The sequence below is a fragment of the Propithecus coquereli genome, unplaced genomic scaffold, assembly GCF_000956105.1.
Source record: "Propithecus coquereli isolate 6110/MARCELLA unplaced genomic scaffold, Pcoq_1.0 Scaffold500, whole genome shotgun sequence".
Lineage (NCBI taxonomy): Eukaryota > Metazoa > Chordata > Mammalia > Primates > Indriidae > Propithecus > Propithecus coquereli.
In genome coordinates, this window is record NW_012150842.1 from 333,245 (window position 1) to 355,529 (window position 22,285).

Consider the following 22,285-nt stretch of genomic DNA (forward strand, 5'->3'; position numbering starts at 1 on the left):
TAAAATTATAACAGTTCCCAAAGCCAAATTTATGACATCTTTAAATACAGATAATTTACAGACCAGGTAATCCACATTTAAAATTAAATATTTCCCTAAAATAGAGACATATATACTTATTTGTATCATCTTATTTGAATAAAATAGTATTAAATGAGATTGTAACAAGAATGTAATCGATGGGAGAACACTTTCTGAATGGGAACCAATGTGGCAGATGCCCAAATCGCCGGGGCCTTAAGCACCCTGCTTCTTCACCTCCTCTCATTTCTAATTTCTACTGCAGCCCTAAAAATCCAAACATGAGACCTAATTACTCCTGAGTAAAGCCTCCTCTGGTCATCATTTGAATTACTGATTGCCTAATATTTTAGTAGCAAGATCTCTTAGCCAGAGAGAAGATAATCCACTCAGTCCCAACCTGGAACTATGTATAATCTGGTCATGTTTCTGTGGCCAGTAGTGCTCCATATAACTGGGTAAAACCCATGCAGGAATGAGTCCAAATGTGGATCTCATTGTCACTCATCAACCTAGGTTATTTTGAACCCAAGAGTTCTGTAGACATGAATGTGTTTTCAAAAAGGCTTCTGTTGCTGACTTGTAACTAGAAATGATACATCACTATTCTTGAGCCAGGGTAAGTAACCCAAAAACACATGTTCATCTTCTCCCATTGTAAGAACTAGATCATTCCTACACTATTACTGAGAGAAAGAGAATATGCATCATTATGGAAAATGCTGTCTGGACATATGGATATCTGAATATTAATGCTATTTACATCTAGAAAAAAATCCAAACTAGATATTTGATCAAACCATTGACACTTTTGCAAAAGTTTAGCCTTTATTTAATTCCACAACCTTATAAAACATTTTTATTACTTCTCTACTGCCTTTTAATTAAGAAAAAAGTTTTTCTGATTATGAATGGAATGATGTCAAATGAAAGGTTTGTACAGAATATATTGGCAGATACAGTGTGTATTTTGTTAGCAAAAAGTTTTGATTTACATTTTTAAAATCCTTTCAGATGATGTAGTTTATTTTAAAAAAGATGTAACCATTCCTTAACATAAACATGCTATATGTTAGAAGCAGATGTACAAGTTTGTCATCAAAATGAACAAAATCAATTTCTTTACAACCAAATGGCAACATCTGATTTTACATCTTGGAATTCATTGCAAGTAAATGAGCGTGATCGTCTCCTAAGATTTGTTGGTCTCTGAGGTCTTCCTTCTATCAGGTCTAAATAGATGTCAGATTTCAGGAAACGTGTGTAACTGTCTTGTTCCATGAGCTGATACACTCTGCTTTGTGCAGCATCGAAACTGTGGAGCGTGGGTTGGGTGATACTCTTAGTAATGATTTCTTTGGTGTGAAAATCAAGGTTAACCTGGATAAACAGAAAAAAATGTGTAATTATTGTCAGTATAGGACTGACACAATGTCGGAAGGGGCATAGTGTACTGGATGCTTGGGTCCTCTTATGCGTCTAGGGATCCAATGATCTATTCTGGATTAGCATTTTATCTGGCTCTTTCTTCTCTTCCTATGCTCCTGGTCCTTCTTACTCTCTGCTAATTTAGAATAATGGAATATTGCAATGGTAAGTATCATAGAGATCATTAGGTTAACTCACTCATTTTCAAAATGGGAACTAGACTTCACAGAGGTTAAATTATTTGGGCTATGGGAAACAAAGAGCTTGGAGCATATTTGGGATTTCAATATGGGGCTTCTATTTATCCCAGTGCTCATTTCATTATGTTATGATTCTTTCCTGTAAGCAAACCTGTGCTAAAGCATGAATGTCTTTTACAGATAAAATTCTTTAATGGCTTGTATTATAGCACTGCTGAAATATCAGATTCTGATGGGGGTGTGTTTTCACGTAGGGGCCTTTTCTTACCCCTTATGGATAAGACATACAACTAGCTGCCTTTTGTTTTTAATCTATGTATAAGGTTGGGTTTGGGGAAGACAGAACCATACATTTAGAAAAAAACAGACTGAAACATTGAAACAAGAAAAATGACCATTTTTTGTGGAAAGATATCCACATAGCCACTTCTACCCTGTGGACAGTACTAATTTAGAGTCAAATAAAACTCTTAACAGTGACAGACTACCAGTTCTACTACCTCAGTGAAGAAGCACTATTTTTGGACCATGTAATAGGAGCACAGACACTCTATTTAATTAACATATGAGGACAGTCAAGTAATATTTGCTAGTCTTATAACCATTTCAACCATTGCATCACACAATTACCTCATATTGAGTTTGGGGTCAAAGAAAACCACTATTTTTTTTTTTTTTTTTACTCGAACCATTGCCCAGGTAGGTTTACCTCATCTTTCCATTATGAGATTTTTCTTTTAACCTATGTTAAAGTAGAGGTATAACACTTTTGGGCAAATAAAACTGTGTATAGGTAGATGAGCTAAAATAAAAATGGTACATGATACAGACTTCTTGAAATCTTTTGCCTTTCATCATGTATAGAAATCTTTAGTTTCTACGTGAGGTTGCTTGTGCTAAGGTGATTAATATGGATAAGTGAATGAATTTAAACTTTGCAATTAATTGCATTCACTCTTAGTCTCAAATGAAAATAACTCCGAGGAGTGACTTCAAGTAAACCTTTCATTTCATAATAACATCTTACAATGTATTGTGTTTATATACATGTAAAAATCTATATAAACAACCATTTTTGCATCAGCAAAATCCTAAACTTTCTGGTTGAATGTATGGGGGTATTGATTTGATGAAGGTAGATTGTCTCAAAAATTTAGACCTGAATAGACATTTCTCAAAAGTAGAAATGCAAATGGCAAAATGCCATATTGACAAAAATCCTCAACGTCACTAACCATCAGGAAAATGCAAATCAAAACCACAATGAGATACCACCTTACCCCAGTCAGAATGGCTATTATCAAGAAGACAAAAAATAACAAATACTGGCAGCGATGTAGAGAAAGGGGAACTTTTATACACCGTTGGTGGGATTGTAAATTAGTACAGCCATTATGGGAAACAGTATGAAGGTTCCTAAAAAAATAAAAATAGGACTACCATATGAAAATAGGACTACCAGATGATCCAACAATTCTACTACTGGCTATATATCTAAACAGTATGTTGAAGAGATATCTACACGCCCATGTTCATAGCAGCACTATTCAAAATAGCCAAGAGATGGAATCAATCTCAATGTCCACCAAAGGATGAATGAATTAAAAAAATGTGGTATATATACATAATGTAACACTATTCAGCTATTAAAAACACCAAATGCTATCATCTGTAGCAACATGGATAAACCTGGAGGGCATTAAGCGAAATAAGCCAGGAGTAGAGCTACAAATACTGTGTGACCTCACTCATATGAAATCTAAAAAGGTTGATCTCATAGAAGCAGAGAGTAGAACAGTGGTTAGCGGAAGCTGGGGAGGAGGTAGAGGGATGGGGGAAAGGTTAGTCAATGGGCACAAAGTTATAATTAGGAAGAATAAGTTTTGGAGTTACATAATGTGGTTGGATGAATATAGCTAATAATAATGTATTGTATTTTTTTTTTTTGAGACAGAGTCTCACTGTGTTGCCCGGGCTAGAGTGCCGTGGCGTCATCCTAGCTCACGGCAACCTCAAACTCCTGGGCTCAAGCAATCCTCCTGCCTCAGCCTCCCGAGTAGCTGGGACTACAGGCACGCGCCACCATGCCTGGCTAATTTTTTTCAATATATTTTTAGTTGTCCGATTAATTTCTTTCTATTTTTAGTAGAGACGGGGTCTCGCTCTTGCTCAGGCTGGTTTCAAACTCCTGAGCTCAAACAATCCACTTGCCTCGGCCTCCCAGAGTGCTAGGATTACAGGCATGAGTGTATTGTATATTTTAAGATAGCTTGAAAAGTAGATATTGAATGTTATCACCACCAAAGCAATGATAAATTTTTGAGGTGATACATATGCTAACTACCCTGATTTGATCATTATACAATGTACCCCATAACAGTAGACACTGTATCCCCTAAGCAGGGACAATTACTATATGTCAATTATAAATACAATTTATAAAATAAATTTGGAAAAATAACATTCACATACTTAAAAATGAAATTCTTATTACCTTAAAAAATTTTTCAAACAGTTATAAATTTTTACAATCATCTTTACTGTACCTCTTGTGGAGCATCATTCTGTATAAATTTCTCATAGATTGCTTTTGCTTTAAGGATAATTTGTTGAGGTTCCTGGCTTTTCTTGAAATCTTCACAGGCTTTCCAAAATTCAATGTTTTCCTCACTGAATTCAGTTTTAAGAAATCTGGTAAAAGCCTCCAGTCCATCTACCATGAAAATAAATAATAACTGTAAAATATACTATTCGATATTAAAATATCACTGCAAATAGTAACAGAAAACTATGTCTTCCATCTAACGCAACACATGGCACATATCATTCACAATACACATGATGGACTTCACATAGTTTTCACAACTATGAAAGGTATTATTTCTGTTGAAATAAGGCCAGTGTCACATTTAGACCTAAGAGTAAGAGGACCCCTAGTGCGGACCTCGCTTTATGTCTCTTTTATCCATGCCCATTCCAGAGTGTGAGGGGTTATTCCACACAGCCAAGAAGCCATTGCCCTCGGAACCTCTCCCCTCTACCTCTAGACCATGCTTCTGCTACTCAGGGTTCTGGGATTCTCTGCCCCAAAGCTCCATGTTTCCCGAGTTCACAGAGACCTCTTTCCCAAGTCCATTCATCAAAAGTGCACTGACTCACTGCTACTCATACCCTTAGGCCTGAGTGTGGACAGGGCTTTAATTTTCAGCCTGGAGTGTCTACCCAAAGCCACGAGGAGGCCTCTTGTAGAACCAAATCACAGGGGGGAAGAGAAAGAAAGGCCGTATGTATAGCATGGAACATACTGAGGATTTTAAATTCGAATGTAATCTTCCAAGTGGTTTACAAAGTGTATTTGTCAAAGTAGAAGGATTAAATATATATATTTAAACAGTTGTTAGCTTGATCTATAACTCCTGAACATTTAGACATATAGTATGAGGCCTTTTTTTTTTCACTTATGTCTTGAGTGCCATTAAATGTTAGGGGCAGGTAGCACATCTTTTGGAAGACTACCTGGGCTTAAATTCATGTTCATCTAGTTATTATGTGGCCCTGAGTGAATTACTTTTCCTTTCTGTGCCTTAAAATTAAAATAATAATGATACCTACCTGATAGGGCTGTTTAGAGCATTAAATGTGTTAAAATATGCAAAGTGTTTAGAACAGTGACGGGCAAATAGTAAGAACTCCATAAGAATTTCAGTGGTGGTGGTTGTGATGGTGATAATGATGATCTTGATGATTTTCGGTTATTGAAGGCTCGGCAAGATAAAGTTTACATAGCTAAAAAAGTGGCAGACTTTGGATCAAATCTAAGAAAATCTGACTTCAATACTAAAGCTCTATCAACTACTTTTGACATTGTAGATTTTTGTTTTGGCTTATAGGCATTTTAAAAATTAAACTTCTTTATTTTGATAAAATTATAGTCACATGTACTTATAGGAAATAATAGAGAGAGATCCCCATGTATCCTTTTTTCCAGTTTCCAGCAATCTAACAACTTGAAAAACTATACTGAAATATCACAACTAGGAAATGACATTAGTTGATCAAGATATAGAATAAGTATAACCCATGTTGCCCTTTTATAACCATATTCATATGTCTCCCACACTTAACTCCTCCTTAACCCTAAGAACCACTAGTCTGTCCTTCATTGCTATAATTTTTGTCAATTCAAGAATACTATATAAATGAAATCACATAGTAAATATTATTAGGGATAACTTTTCACACAGCATAATTCTCTGGAGATTCATCCAGGTTGATGCATTTATCAACAGTTTGTTTCTATTCATTGCTATATTATATTAATACACCATGGTAATGATAGGGATATACTACCATTTGTTTAATCAGGCATCCATTGAAGAACATACATGCTATTTCTAGCTTTTTATTATTTTTTGGTCATTATAAATAAAGCTGCTATGGAAATTTATGTGTAGGACTTTTTTATGTAAATGTAAGTCTTCATTTCTCTGGGTTAAGTCCCAAGAAGTGAAATGGCTTTGTTGTATGGTAGTTGTGTTGCAAAAGCATGAGCGAAGGGAAATATATTTCTAATGGATTTTTCAAATAAACTTTCTCAGAGGAAATTGCCCTTTAGTTGGATTTAAATAATTTTTAGCAATCTTTCCTGAACTCCTTTTTCCTTACTCCCAACTGTATTTTATACATATTGTTGGCACCTGGAGACAAAATGAAGCATTACAAACAATTTTAGAAAATAATAGTTTTCTGAGTTGAATGTTGGTATCATTAAAAGATTTTAATTTCATTACAAGCAATCATTAAAAGAAAAATCTTCTCTTGACTTCAAATATTCCTCTAGCTACTGACTCATATCTTTTCTTCTTACAGATATCAAGTCTATAAGTTTCCTACACTTGATCTCTTAATCTCCTCTACCTCATTTATTTCCCAACACACTAAATATGGTTTTATTCAACATTTTACTTAACTTATTTTTTCCAAATTGACTTAATGTTATATTCAGTGAACTTTTTTTTTCAGTCCATATGTTACTTTATCTGTTTACAACAGTAGGCATGGTAAAGATTTGTCTGTAATTCTCTTTGATGGCACCTAAACTCCTGAGTTTCCTTGTACATCTGACTATTGCATCTCCAATTTCTTCTCAGCTCATCCTTTTTCATCCTTCCCTTAAATTCCATGTCCTGGAAAATCACTGCAACCCCCAAATACAATCAATATGCTGATGATTCTCACAACTCATCTCCAGCCTCTTTCCTGAGCTACTAGCTCACATCAACCAACATGTGGGAAACATCGCCATTGACTTTCCCATCAAAATAGTCATGGCACAGCTGCGTTTATCATCTTCATCCAAGATCCTCCCTGCATATGTTTCCTATTCAATGGTACCATCAACTCAGGGACTTAAACCAGAACCTTGGCACTTATCCTCAGGGATGCCCAATTTCCCTCACACCTCACACACAGTTGATAATCAAATGTTCTCAATTTTACTTCTTTCATATATCCTACATCTGTCTTTTTCTTTTTATACAATCTGTAATCCCTTTTATTCAGACCAGAATTATGTCATGTAGATTATTATTAGAACCTCCTAACTGGTGACTCTGACTTCAGATTTCTCTTGATTTTTCTACCTCTAACCTCTTAGTTTATTATACACCCTCTAGTCAGTATGTATCTTTCTACAGTACAAATTTCATTGTGATTATTCACTGGTTAAATTTTGCAATCATGCCCTTCATCTCTTCTCACTATCTTTTTTACACTCTAAGTTCTAGTCACAGAGAAACACACATAGTTCCGTGCACATGCCATGATCCTGCATCTCTTACTTAGCTTTAGCTCCTGTTCAATACACTTTTCCCTTCCTACTCTAATCTCATCAAAGTAATTTCGTTAACCTAATCCTTACCGTCCATGTCCATTGAGGTTTACATCACAGGTCATCTTGTCTGCAAAGACTTTGCCAATCCCTCAAGAATAAGCTAGGTGTCCTTCAGATACGGCTTCCTAGTACACTGAGTAACATTTAAAATATCCTATTGGGTGCCTGTTAACTTTTGTTTCCCATGCTACACTGTGAGATTCATAAGATAGAGACCATTGTTCAATTTGCCACCAAATCCCCAGTACACAGCATGAAGAAATCATTCAAAATTATTTATTAAAAGAAATAATCAATATATAATTGAATTGATATAAAAATATATAATTTCATTTAAAAAACATGAAATAGTTTCAGAAAATGCTTTGTATTTTAAGTGAAACATCAGATCTATCTTTACAAAAGAAACTCACAATCAGAGCCAGCAAACATTAAAAAGCAGAAAATGACACAAAAACTCAAAAAACCCTGTCCTATTGTAAATATGGACAAGTATATGTAATAAAAATTATACCAGTTCATTTAATAAGTTGATCTTTATCTTAGCCAGATGCCATTAAATGTTTAATTAATATTCTAATTTCATCCTTCACAATTAAATTTTTTATTATGATTTGGCTTCTTTGGGCATATGAAAAGGTAGAGAAATGGCTACCAGTGACAGTTTTATTTCTGAATCTATTAATATATTATTAGGTTGGAACTCAGCCTCATGAGTTTTGCCAATGTGAGCCTTCTACTGGGATTTCGGTCCTTCTTAGCACGCTAATGAGATGACAACATAAATTTTGAGAACTTGCAAGGCTGAAGTTTGCGTTAGATGTCAGTTTATATGACTTCAGACAAGCCGGCGAACTCTTCTGGAGGTACACTGCTGACTCTCTTAGATATCACTATGAGTTATTCAAGAATATTCTTAATTCGATAGTGTATTCCTAACTTTGGTCACCTATCTTATTACATTTGTTTATTCCTTATTACATTTGTTCAGTTTCCTGAACTTGTCACTGAAAAGATCATTAATTCATTGAAAAAATTTTACTGCATGCTGTGTTCCAGACACTGTTCTAGGTACCAGGGACCAGCAATTTAAAAGGTAGACAGTATTTGATTTGGTATTTAATCTATAGAGTCCTACCTTAAATAAAAGAAAGTATTACTATTAAATTATAAAGAAGAGGAGAGTTGTGACAGAGTAACAGGAATCAGACTTGTCCTCCAACAATAAATAACTCTAAACCTGGACAAAATATGGAGGCAGTAATTTTCAAGCAGAGTACAACTGGCCACAGGGCCTGGGAACAGGTAAGAAGAGAAACACATGACGTGAGCGCTGGGTTTACCCTGGCTTTCTGCCCAGGCACACGTTTAAGACTGGAATGGATGAAGATAGAGCCTAAGCAAAGTACAAAGTCTTGCTGAATTGAGGAGACAAGAGATAAGAGTTTGAGAATCACGATGTACTTGGAATTTGTGAGTCAGGGCAGTGATACAAAGGGAAACATGTGGAGGGTGCAGGACAGTTCAGGCGTCCTTGGATCAAGCCAGGTTACCAACCCCCCCCCCTTCTGCTTGTTGTTGTCAAGAACAACTGCAGAATGGGCTGGGAATAAAACATCCTGAGATAAGGAGAGGCTCTGTTCCCATGCCCCCTAGAAACTGCAATTCCTGCCCGGCGCATAAAACCCAGGACAGGATGATTTCTGGGGTCTCTTAGCTGCCGGTGCCACTGGAACATCACAGACAAGATTCTATCCACTCTGAGCCTTGTAGGACCAACGCAATGTGAATAGTAGACTTCTACTATCTCTTGCTGCCTATTTGTGAGTAATAAAGCTGCTTTGCTTAACCAGTTGTGTGTGTTCTGTCTCACTGGGCTTGTGCAAGTAGTCAAAATTGTAGCCCAAGATGCCCTGGGCTAAACTGGCAACCAGTGCACAGTGAATCGGCTTCACATGGGGGCCCAGAAGTCTGCGTGCAGTTTTCCTTCAGATCCTTGACTGAAGGCTGGGCTGCACATAGGTAAGGGAAATTCTGTAACGTCCAGAACAGTGTAGCTGCTGTGGGACTGAGTTGTAAATGAAAGATGAGAGTTTTCATAGGTCAGGATGACTTTAGATTTCTGGCTCAGCCACAGAAGAGATACCCAAGAAGGCCTTGTTTTTGGCATAAATATTATGCCTTAGGGTAAGGGTGTTGTCCTAGTACAATAAAAACTCTAAAAGAGAGCAAGTTTAAAGGGTCAAATCAGCCAGAAAGAACCACCAATGATTTAACTGACTGCCAGAAAAATAATTCAACATTCTTTAAAGGAAGACAACATAATCTAGACTCCTATATCTTCTTCCATGCTCATATACAATATAAGATTATTAAGCATGCAAATAAATTTCTACTGTGACCCATTATCAATATTGTTTGTTGATAACAACAAAATATTAATAAAAACAGATCACAATTACCTAAAATGTTAGAAATGGCAACAAAAACATTAAAAGAGATATTATAAATATCTTGAAACACACAAGATTAAAAAAGACAAAATTAGTGAATAGATGCAAAAACTCAACAGAGAAATTGAAATTATAAAAAAAGTCACATTCAGATTCTATAACTGCAATGTAAAATATTTAAAATAAAAGATTCCTTGGATGAGCATGACAACAGATTAAAGACTACAGAAGAAGGGATGAGTATACTGGCAGACAGTTGGATAGAAATTATTTAATCTAAAGAGGGCAGGGAAGAAGGAACAACAATAACAACAACAACGACAACAACAAAATGATGGAACAAATAGAAAATAAATAGTAAGATGTTAAATGCAATAACATCTATATCAATGATGATACGACATTTAAATGGATTAAATCAGAGATTTTATCAGATTGGATTAAAAATTAACACCAGACTATATATTGGCCATAAGAGACACATCAAATACAAAGTATCAGAAAAGGAATGAAAGTGATCCACAATAAAGAGGTTAAAAATAAGAAATCTGATTAAAAAACTCTTATGTGGCTTGATAAAGTAACTTCAGAATAAGGAGTATTTCTTTCATAATTATAAAATAGTCATTACTAGTACATAACAATCTTAAATATATATAAACTTAATTCAGAGCTTCAAAATACATGAAGCAAAACTAACAAACTGAAAGAAGTAGAAAAAATCACAATTAGAGTTGTAGATTTAAATGCTCATCACTCATTGATAGAAAAATAGACAGAATATCAACAATATGTAAAGCATAAACAACACTATTACCTAAATTGACTTAATTAGCAATTACAAAACACTATACCCAACACATCTTTTCAAGTGCACAAGAAAGATTACCCAAGATAGACTATATGGTAGGACAGAAAATGAGTCTAAATAAATTCCGAACACTTAATAATCTTACAGATATGTCCTTTTCCTACAAGGGGTTTAAATTAAAAATCAACACTTGTAGCATAGCTAAAGAAGCTCCAAATATTTGGAAATAAAACAAGATACTTATAAATAATACATATGTCAGAGACAAAATCACAAGGGAAATTAGAAAATACTTGAATCATAGTAAAAGTACAGCACATCAAAATTTGTAAGCAGCAGCTTAAACAGTAGTTAGAGGGCAATTTATTGCATGAAATGGTGTACTAGTATAAGAAAAAGATTATAAAAATCAAGATCTAAGTTTCCACTTTAAGAAGCTTGAAAAACAAAAACAAATTGAACCCACAGAAAGAAGAAGGGGAAAAATAAAAACAAGAGCAAAAGTCTACATAATAGAAAACAACCTACAAAGAAGATAAACGAAGCCAAAGTATAGAACCCCTAGCAAGACCGTTTCACATTGGGAAGCAAACCAGGGGTATTACCAGGGATCTTACAGATATTATAAAAATGAATATTATGAATGATTTTATGCCAGTAAATATAATTTATATGAAATGGACAAATTGATTAAAAAACAATAAAACCTATCCAAACTGACACTGAAGAAATGGAAAATATGATAGCCCTAAATCAATTAATAAACAGATTTTTATAATAAAATATCTCCCCCTCCAAAAAAATCTGTGGAGACACATTTGGTGAATTCCATCAAACCTTTAAGACAAAAAAGTACTCTAATTCTGTAATTCTTATGCAATTTCTTCTAGAAAACAAAGAAGGGATGAATACTTTCCATCTCATTTTATAAGAGTAGAATAACTCTAATACCAAAACTTTACAAATATTATATCCCATCATCAACAAAAAAAAGGAAAAGAAATAAAGAAAAGAGAAAGAAGATCACACACCAATATCTCACATGATCACAGATGCAAAGATTCTGAACAGCACATTAAAATATTAAATCCAGCAATTTATAAAGAGGAAGCAAACACTCTGGCATTATAGATGGAAAAATTATGAAATAAAGAAGTTATAACTTTCCTTGTCTGCTCAACTAATTTTCATTTATATTTCCATTTCTTATATTCAATGCTCTCTGGAACTATTCCTCATGGTCAGTAACTGTTTCTCATATAAAAAGTTCCATATAGAATGAAGCAGGATGAATGAATCTCTACTGGCAGATTCATGGCTATAACTGAGAGGTTTTGCATTAATACATGTTTAGAGGTTTTGAAGGCTAATTGTTGTTTATATGCATTACCTCATTTAATTTTCATAAAAGATACCTGGAATATGTCCTATTTTAGTTTTCATAGATGAGGAAATTGAGTTTCAGATAAGTTTAATTGTCCCAGATTTCGCTTTTCAAAAAAAAAAAAAGTATAGAATTCTATGTCTCTCAGGAAGGCAGTGTTTCCTGTGGTCGGCAGAAAAACACCCCTCCACAAACGTCCATTTCCGAATCCCCAACATCTGTGAATATATTACCTTACATGGAAAAAGGAACTTTGCTGTTGTGACTGTTGTTCAAGACCTTGAGATGGGGAGATTATCAAGGTAAATCCAATCAAATCACATGAGCCCTTAAAAATAGAAAGCTGGGCGTGGTGGTGTGCTCCTATAGTCCCAGCTTCTTGGGATACTGAGGCAGGAGGTTCACTATAGCCCAGGAGTTCAAGGCCAGCCAACCCCATCTTTAAAGAAAATGTGCAAGAGGAAGGCCAACGAGTGGGTCAGAGAGACGTGACGTAAGAAGGCCTTGAGTCTCAGTTGTTGGCTTTGAAGATGGAAGAAGATAGTGGTGAGCCAAGGAATGTGGTGGATTCTAGAAGGTGGGTGTCTTTGTCCATTCTGTGTTGCTATAAAGGAATACCTGAGGCTGGGTAATTTATACAGAAAAGAGGTGCATTTGGCCACAGTTCTTCAGGCCGTACAAAGAGCATAGCACGGGCATCCCCTCCGCTCTTGGTGAGGGCTTTTGTGCTGCGTCAAACATGGTGGAAAAGGTGAAAGGGGAAGTCGCGTGTGCAAAAAGGACCAAACGCGGGGCGTGTCCTCCTCTGTAACAACCCCTCTCTGGGAGCTGATCCATCCCTCCGAGAACCAACCCGGTATCGCGAGAGTGAGAACTCACTCACCACAGAGAAAGTCGCCGCCATTCACGAGGGATCCGCACCGGGACCCGAAAACCCCCCACCTGGCCCCACCTCCCACCACCACACTGGGGGCCAGATATCAATGTGAGATTTGGCGGCGACAAAAAAACCATTTCCAAACCACAGCAGTGGGAATGGCCCTCAGTTTGTAGCCAGCAAGGGAACAAAGACCTTGGTCTAAAACTATAAAGAACTTAATTCTGCCAATGGCCCAAATGAGCAGAAAAGAGGGTCTTTCTCAGACCCTCCCCAAAAGGACAAGCGCCCGCTGAAGGCTTGTTTTTATTCTGATGAGACCCATACTAGATTTCTGACTTACAGAACTATAAGACAATAAAATCGTGTTTTCATCATTAAAGTTGTGATTAGTTGTTACAGCAGCAGCAGGAAACCAAAATAGTCCTCAAATTATGTTTTATATGTCGCCATTTATTTCTCCTCTATGTAGAACTTGTCCTCATTATCGTGAAACATCTTTTTTTTTTTATGTTGTTAGCAATCTTTTTAATATATTAGACTTCTAGGAACCTAATGTTTAAGAATCAGTAGTCAGAAAAGACGTGACAACCTACAGCGTTATAACATGGAATGACCCCAACGACTAGCACAGTGAACAGGTGACAGATGCCTCCCTGCACCACGGCTTCTGCCACTGGAGCTTCCACCGGGGCCCACAGCGGTCCCGCCATTCCTTTTCCTCAGTGTATTGACCCTGACCACCAGATGTCAGTAGTTAGACGCTGGTGAAGAAACTAGGCAGGTAACGGAAGGTTAGGCTCACCAAGAATTCGAGAAGGCATTGCAAGACTGACAAGCAACTTTCAGAACTTACCTACGGTCATCAGATGCTAGAAAGATAATTCCTAGTCAAACACACCTGTATCATGAAGGCCTTAGTGCCAAGCGGTTTCCGAGCGAGTCAGCAAACTCTGACCACTGAGAAGCAGCAAGAGTGGTCAACGTGAGTGATAGTTAATTGTTCTTATTTCTCTGACTCAGTGTGTTATTTTTAAGGTTTTTCTCACACTGAGCTTTGTGCTTCTCTCAGAATGTAAAAAGGAAATATAAATGGACAACGGATCTTGAAGCATTTTGATACCTAGTGGATTTTCCCCAAATACCTAAAAATATATAGGTTTTCAGAGTAAAGTTAATGTTCTATCTACCAAAATAAGCTCAGAAGTGAACGACGGGGATTCGATGTGCCGGTTGTACCACAGCCTCTCAGCATATAAGCACCACTGGGGCTGTTGTTCTTCAGCGTGTTCCTGTTTGATTTTCCTTCCCAAAACTCCTTTTACCATCAGCATCTCAGTACCTGGACTTGTAAAAAAGCAGTTTGTGCCATCACTATTGTCCAAGACGACCTTCCTTTAATTTTTGAAAACTAAATGACAATATCCTCTCCACACTTCAGGTGAAACTGAAGCCTTAGGCTAATGACTTTATGAAATCAGCAGAGTAAGTACCATTTGGCTGCTATTTGACAGCAGCTTGAAAATTTCTTCCTTTTCCATTTGTGTAACTTAGAAAATGGTTTTATTGCCTAGTCTCTGATTTTACTAGTCTTTTTTTTTTTTTTTTATTTCTCTATCTTCTTCTATAATGATCCTGGAAGGAAATAAGGAGACTAAGGCAAAACATGCCTTTCAAACCCTAAATTGTAACCGAAGTAGAATTTTGAAATGTGGGGCAATGTTTAGGTCTTTAAAAGCCAAATAAAAACAAAAACAATCATCTGTACACCAACTGGCTTCAGTAAAAGTTTAAGTAGTTAGCCCCAGCCTCTGGCCAGATCTACTAAAAAAAATTTCTTCTTGAGAACTTTCCCCTTGGTGAATATTTAGTGTAATAGAAACCAGCAGCTTAGCACCTATATTTCCTTCCTCTTCTAAATTTCTAAAAGGCTTGTCCTTTTTCCCCAAAATTAATATCCATTTTTACTGGATTAAATTCTAAAAAAAAATTGTGTTCTCACAATTCATCTCTAATAACTATCTTTAGAACTGATAGGCTTTTTTAATTTTCTAATAGAATTTGAGAATTTCTTGTTTCTTATGGCAGGATCAGTATCTTGGTATGCTTTGTTGGTAGTTTCTATAAAGTAGATTTCTGAAGAGAATTTCTTGACTAGATATTAGGAAACAATTGGAAGCAAGACAACAAAATGATTGTGAGAACATTTTTAGATAACTCTAATAAAAAAAAGCAGTCATATGGAAATGTGCCCTATGCCGACATTAAAAAAGCATATCATTGGGTGTCATTGTTCTGTCTGTGAATGATATAGGTCCTGCCTTTCCCCCTTTCACAGTAAGAGGAATTTTAGCTTGTCCTTACTTGATCCTCTGTTACTATTTAAATGCAAAAAGCAAAGTAGGCAAAATAAAGTACCTGCTATATTAAAATGAGAGAACAGTCTGTTTCAGTTCAGATCTAGTTTAGAAAGAAGTAATTATCTGTTTCATTTGGTTTATAAATAAAGTTGCACTGACCCCAGCTAAGGGATGGACTCTATAAATTTCAATTTACTATATTGTAGCTATATGTCATTCATAAGTATGAATTTATTAGTTTTTAAATACTAGATTATTCATAACATGCTCTACTAAATAATTGTCATGATTTTAGAAAGATACAGCCATTACTTTTCTTATTAATAGATATCAATTATAATAAAATGTTTTGTACTGACATCTAAAAGGAATTGTCCATGTGATAGACAACCAAAATTGTTACTTATTAGAAATAACCTTTTACCTATCTTTTAATTATTTCTGAAACACTATCAACATGAGGACTGTGTTATATGCTTGAAAGAATATTATTTGCAATAGTTAAAAGCGTTGTTTGTTAAGGTTCTACCACATTCCTATATGCCTTCTCTTGGCATATAGGAATTAAATTCCATTTAATTTTCACAATAGCCCTATGGAGTAGGTCTTGTTATACTCGTGTTTATTCATGAAGTTGATGTTCAGAGAGTTAAATTGCCTTCAATCTTACAGCTGGTAAAAGATAGCCCAGGTGTTTGAACCCCAGTTCATCTTGTTTAAAATTATAGTACTTTTACCACTAACCTGCCATAAAGCAAACAAAGTCCCTACTGTTGCGAAATATGGAAATTAATGGGCAAGATAGACATGTATGAACCAAGGACTGAGGAAGGACAATTGCAAGTGACTTAATTCTGCTTGAAGCAGAAGAGGAAAATCACTCTGCATGAAATTCAAATGGAAGTCTTCCAGAAAATAATATAAACGTTATTTCAAATATAGTCCTTTACGAATTCACAAAGCACGAGCGTGGACCCGGTGCCAGCTGCCGTGCTCTGGAATTTTATGCAAAAGCCCTTTGTTGCCATGGTTAGTCTTGGGCTTGATACAGACATTCAAAATGAAGTCAGAGCACTAACACCAAGGAAGCAGCTGTGAGAGCTCATGATGCATTAACCAGAGTGAATGGGTTTTGTTGATATAATATAAAAATAGTGAAAAATAAATACTAATTCAAGAAATGAATGAATGATAATGGAAAAAGAGTTCATTTATTTAAAATTTTAAGTAAATTACTTTTTTAAAAAGTAATGTACTATGTTGTGCAAGATTATCCCAACATATTTGTTACTTCCTGTTTCTCTTACTCTCTTTGGGCAGCTGCAGTAAGTCAGGTTACAATGGAACCATTTCTCACGCAGAGGCAGTAACTTACTAAACAGCCCTTTAGAAGGCAGCCGTGGTGAATACAGCTGCCAAAAGTGCTTGATAGAACCTGGGATTAGAATTCACACTGGAAGAAGCTGGCTCAATGTGTCATACAAATATGAAATGCTTGTAATTGCATGTTTCTAAATTGAAACTCTGGCATCTGTTGGAGTATTTTTCCGATGCCAAGAAACCAAATGAAACAAAGTCAAGAAACTCTGAAGTTACCCAAGTACTGTATAATATCTTAAGTACTGGGTTGCATTGTTTATTCTTTAATATTTGGCTTCGTAATTCTGGCCTGCCATAGAATGTTGTGGTTTCTTTTATGATAATGACTTATTTATGGGATCCATTATAATTTGGACTGAATTTTATTTGTTTTTATTCTTTAGCTAGATTAAAAAATTGAGTGTTATGGGTCAGCTTGAGTAGGAAATTTAACATTGTGGAACACTGGGGAATCCCTTATCTTGCAGAATATTGGTAACTGAAAATTGGGAAGGGTAACTTGGAAAGCCACAAGGTGAAAAGTGTAAGGAGAAGTACTCATTGCCTTCCCAAAAAGTGAAGTACGCATTTCCTGCAGCCCTCTCAAAGCCAGTAACAAGTAGACTAACTTAAAAATTTATGATTATGACCAACAGATATAGTCGGATATTGATTTTTGATTTATTAGTACTTTTGTTCTTATTAAATAGCATTCAGAAATTACTGATTTACATATATGTGTAGTTTTAAATAATAGGTTTTTGTTAATCATTTTGCAAATTCAGAAAAATTTGCTAATAAATAAGAATGGCAGAAAAAATTAGCCTAATAGCTGCATAGAAACAAATGAGGAATAGAAGTTAAATTATTGATGTACTTCATTATGTTAAAATTTACTATATAACATGTTTGAGTTCATTTTTAAAAAGCATTTTATTTCAGAATAGATTTAGATGTACAGAAAGGTTTCAAAGGTAACACAGAGTTCCCATATGTTCCAATTCAGTTTCACCCTGTTATTAACATCTTACATTGGTATGGTACATTTGTTTTAATTAATGAACCTCTACTGATATATCATTAGTAACTGAAGTCCATACTGCATTCAGATTTCCTTGGATTTTTTTTTTTAAAGGAGTTAAACTACATGAATAAAATTCGAATAAAATGGAAGTATCAAAACACCTCCCTGGATCCTTTGGTTTCTGAGAAATATAGCAAAAACCAGTGGTCTTTTAGTTTTGGTCTCATCAGTCTACTGCCTATCAGTTAAGTGACCCTCCCTTTTCCAAATTATATTTCTCAGTAAAGAATTACTTTGTTTTTAATTCCCTAAGTAGATTGCACTGTTTAATGCCCCATGCCGATACTGGCTCTCTGCTTGGATGGTCATTTTCTTTCCCTGTCCAACTAGTGAATTTTGATTAATCTGCTAAAACCCAGGGTAGGAGCCATCTATTTTGTGGTTCCATTCCTAAAGCTGATAATAATCATTCTATAGTGGTTTTAGTATCAGCTGTTTTTGTCAAACTGAATACTCAAATTTCCATTGTATTTTGTTTGATTTATCACTTCATTTCTCATTTGACTAAGCGTAATACTCTTTCCATTTCCTTTTTATAGACATGACATACAGTATTTGAGAAAATTACACGTTTAACCACAGGGACATTTTATAAAATTTGACATAGCAAAATCTTTCTTGGAGAGAGAGAGAGAGAGAAAAAGAGAGAGCGAGTGAGAGAGAGAGAGTGTGCAGGCATGCATGGGATATTTCTCTTAAAAATATATATATATATTTTTCCCTAGAGGCAAGTCAATAGAAATGACCTGAATTTAACATTGCACTCAAGAGATTTTTCAGGTGATTACCTTAAGACTTATAATTTAATATTACAATAGGCATTGCAATTAAAATATATTTTATATTTTAATTGGATGTTTTTGGATTGAGTAAACTAATACTAGTAAGTTAACTTTCTGTGAATTCAATATAATCTATTTAGCACTTTGGTCATGCAAGATGATAATACTGTCCAAATGGATCAGTGCTGATTTTCTTTTATTCATGTTATCTCCTTTTGATTTAAATTGCTGATAGTTTATAGCTCTTTAATATTTCTGCCAGTAGAGAAGAAAGAGAGCAGCAGTTTCAATTTGGTCCACTTGGTCTTGACTACTGGTAAAAGAATGAATAGAGAATGTCAGGTGAGGATTTCTTGTAGAACTAATTACTCGGCTAAATCTTTCTTCACTTTGAATGGGTAATGAGAGTAGGATGAAATTATTATATACCAATTTATTAAGTTAAAGAAATAAATCAAGTTTATATATTACTATCAATTGAAATTTTAACCCTCTAACTGATGACTACCCAGTTGGGAGTAGACTAGAAAGAGAAAAAAAATTATTAAACTTGTTGGTAATTATTATTTTCTATAATAGCAGTAATCATTGACATTTGTACAGTGTCTAAGATTTATTGGTTTCTTATTCATCATCTCATTTAATCCTGACAGAAATCTATTTCTATTGGAGCTAAAAACATTATGTCCATTTACAGTCCAAGAAGCTGAAAGAGTGATTAGGGAGCTTGACTAAGATTGTGCAGCCATTTACGTTGCAGGAGAAAACTAAAATTCAAATGTCCTCTGGACTAACTTTTTCCTAGCAACAAATTCAGTTATATTTTGAGCATTTAATATTTTTAAGGGGACATGCTAGGTTTGGGAATCTGCAGATGAAAATACATCTGGTTCTTTCTATTATAATAGATAGTCAAATGGTAAAAAAATGAATTCCACCCCTTTGTCTTTTTTTCCTTGCTCTGCCTGGTGAAGAGACTGAAGGGCAGTGATGTACCAAAATGTTGGATATAAGAGGAGATTAAAAAAATGGGGGGAACATGAATTAAGGAGGAAAGTTTTACACAGGTTGTTGTAATTAATCTATTAAGAATAGATCTGGACCTGAACCAAGACAGTGGTAGCAAGATAGTGAGGATGGGATAACTTTGACATATATTTGGAAAGAATTTTAACAATAGTTAAGAAATTATTGGATACTGGAAATGAGGAAGACAGACATCTATTTTCATTGGAAGAGGAAAAGTCTTCAGGGATAATCTGAGGAAATAGAATTCTTAGGTCAGCTAATTCAGGGGATAAAGAACAGGTCACCGAGACCTTGTAGAAAGCTGAACAATTAGGGAAGAGAGAGAAAACAGAAGATGTGGCCAGACAGGAAAATCTGCTATTAATCAATTGAAGTACTTGAGGCTGAATTACCGTACTCCATTCCTAGCTCTCTTGGCAACAGGAACCCCTTATTCCAGTATTCACCTCAGAATGTGAAACCCACTGTCAGTGCCATATAAACTTGCTGTCCCCAACCCTCAAGCCCTGGACTGATACCAGTCTGTCCCTGGCCTGTTAGGGATCGGGCTGCAGAACTCTGCATGTGACCCTCCCACCCCTAGAAAAATTGTCTTCCAACCGTGGAAAAATTGTCCTCCATGAAACTTAGGAAGGAGGTGGGGCTGGGGGGGCGTGCACAGCAGGTGAGCAGAGAGCAAGCTTTGTCTGTATTTACAGCCGCTCCCCAGCGCCAGCATGACTGCCTGAGCTCCACCTCAGATCATCAGGCATTCGATTCTCAAAAGGAACGTGCCACCTCGATCCCTCCCATGTGCAGTTTAGAGTAGGGTTTGGGCTCCTATGAGAATCTAATTCCCCGCTAATCTGACAGGAGGCGGAGCTCAGGCAGTGACGGAAGCAATGGGCAGCTGTAAATACGGATAAAGCTTCCTTGGCTCACCCTCTGCTCACCTTCTGCTGTGCTGTCGGTTCTTAACAGGCTGCAGACAGCACCGGTCCACAGCCTGGGGATTGGGAACCGCAGCCCTGAAGAGTAGCAAACTAGGCAGCCGGCCTTCTAACCGTGCTTTATCGTGGCGTTGCAGAGTGAAATGAGCACTCATTATCTGTCCTCACCCTCCGGCTCAGATACAAAGCTCCACCATAGAGATACACCGATTCTCAACTTTTCTACAAAATTCTGCTTTAAAAATAGATGATTGATATGAAGTGCAAATTGAAGACTTTATAAATTTTTTTAAATGTTATTTTCATGAGGGTTTCCTAAATGTCCGAGCAAAAAAACTATTTTAAATTTTTAATCCCTGAGCAATGAAAATAATATGGTTGGTTTGCTAATCATGGATTTAATAAAACTGAGGGTCTCATTAAAAAATCAGAAAAATTTGAAACTGTTAACTAGAGCATAAAGAAATAATTAATATTTCATCCACAATAAGTAATTCTTAACAAAATGAGAATATTTAAAAAATGTTTTCCATTAGTTGAGTAGTCTATTGTTTAGTTACTTCTGTCAATCAAAAAAATCAAATTACCAATCAGACAAAATTTTTTATGACAGCTTGTTTTGTATAATTGCATGCATACTTTCTGTAGCTTTCCATTAAGGAATAAAGCATTTGGTGAAAATACCACTGACCTCTATGGGAAAGCAGTTTGTCGAATGATTCACCCCACTTCACTGCTTCTTCAGGGGAGACTCTGTTCAAGAAACAAAATGTTTTATAATGGAGTATGCAGAAAGTCTGTTTATGAATCTGCTATAAAATATGCTGTATTACTGCTCTTTTTCATTCTATTTCACAGGGTTTCTCCTTTGATTCTAATAAAATGAAAGTTGTATTTACATTAGAAATTTCAAAAACATTGTTTAATTTTGTTTTGGATTTTGCCTATTTGAATGATATGTTAAAATTGCATTATTTTCTTATGGCTGTGTGAATTCTTTTATTTTTTAGTAAAAAATAATCATTTCTTAGGTTAAAGAGCCCAAAATATAAAGAAATCAGGTCAACTATCTTTTTAAATTCAGTAAATATGAAGAACCTAAACTGACAGTATCTTTCAGAAAAAAAAAAAAACGCTTTTTACTGCAATTTCCTTGAAGCTCTAACCACAATATGCTGCAATTTTTTTTTTTTAAACAGATACAGGAAGTTTAACTAATGAAGTTTCAAAGGGATACAAAATATGATATTTTTAATACAAGAAATATTTTAGAGATATTGATAATGTAGAGAGTTGAATACATTTTCTTGGATCTTTTATTGGTTATATTCAAATTTGGAAGGATTTGTATTAAACTATTATAAAAGGCTATTCCATTTTCTTTTTGAATTAAAGAAATGCTAAAAATTATAAAACATCTTTTATTTGTGCTTCACTTGTTATACTCAGGGTATTTTTCAAACTACTGAGAAAAGAGATAAATAGCTCTTCTCTATGACAACATTGCATTGTGAAAACTCTTAAATTAATGAGTATTTTATCAGGTTATGAGGAGTAAAATATATCATTTAAAATTGACAGGTATAAAATTTTAAAAGAGCACTTTTAAATGTTCATATGATTATTTAATTCTAACTATTAAAGTGGTTTAATTTTATGAGATATTTCTAGTTTC

At 35.3% G+C, this 22,285-nt stretch overlaps 1 protein-coding gene across 1 annotated transcript in view; it reads right to left on the minus strand.

Annotated features, from left to right (window-relative positions):
• Positions 1 to 996: 996 nt before the first annotated feature.
• RGS18 (regulator of G-protein signaling 18) overlaps positions 997 to 22,285 on the minus strand; it is a 32,309-nt gene continuing 11,020 nt past the window's right edge. The window contains exons 2-4 of the mRNA XM_012656352.1: positions 21,302 to 21,363; positions 4,196 to 4,362; positions 997 to 1,401 (exon numbers count right to left, since the gene is read on the minus strand). Of these exons, the coding sequence (XP_012511806.1) occupies positions 1,144 to 1,401; positions 4,196 to 4,362; positions 21,302 to 21,363 (487 nt within the window). The 3' untranslated portion in view covers positions 997 to 1,143. The remainder of the gene's footprint in view (positions 1,402 to 4,195; positions 4,363 to 21,301; positions 21,364 to 22,285) is intronic.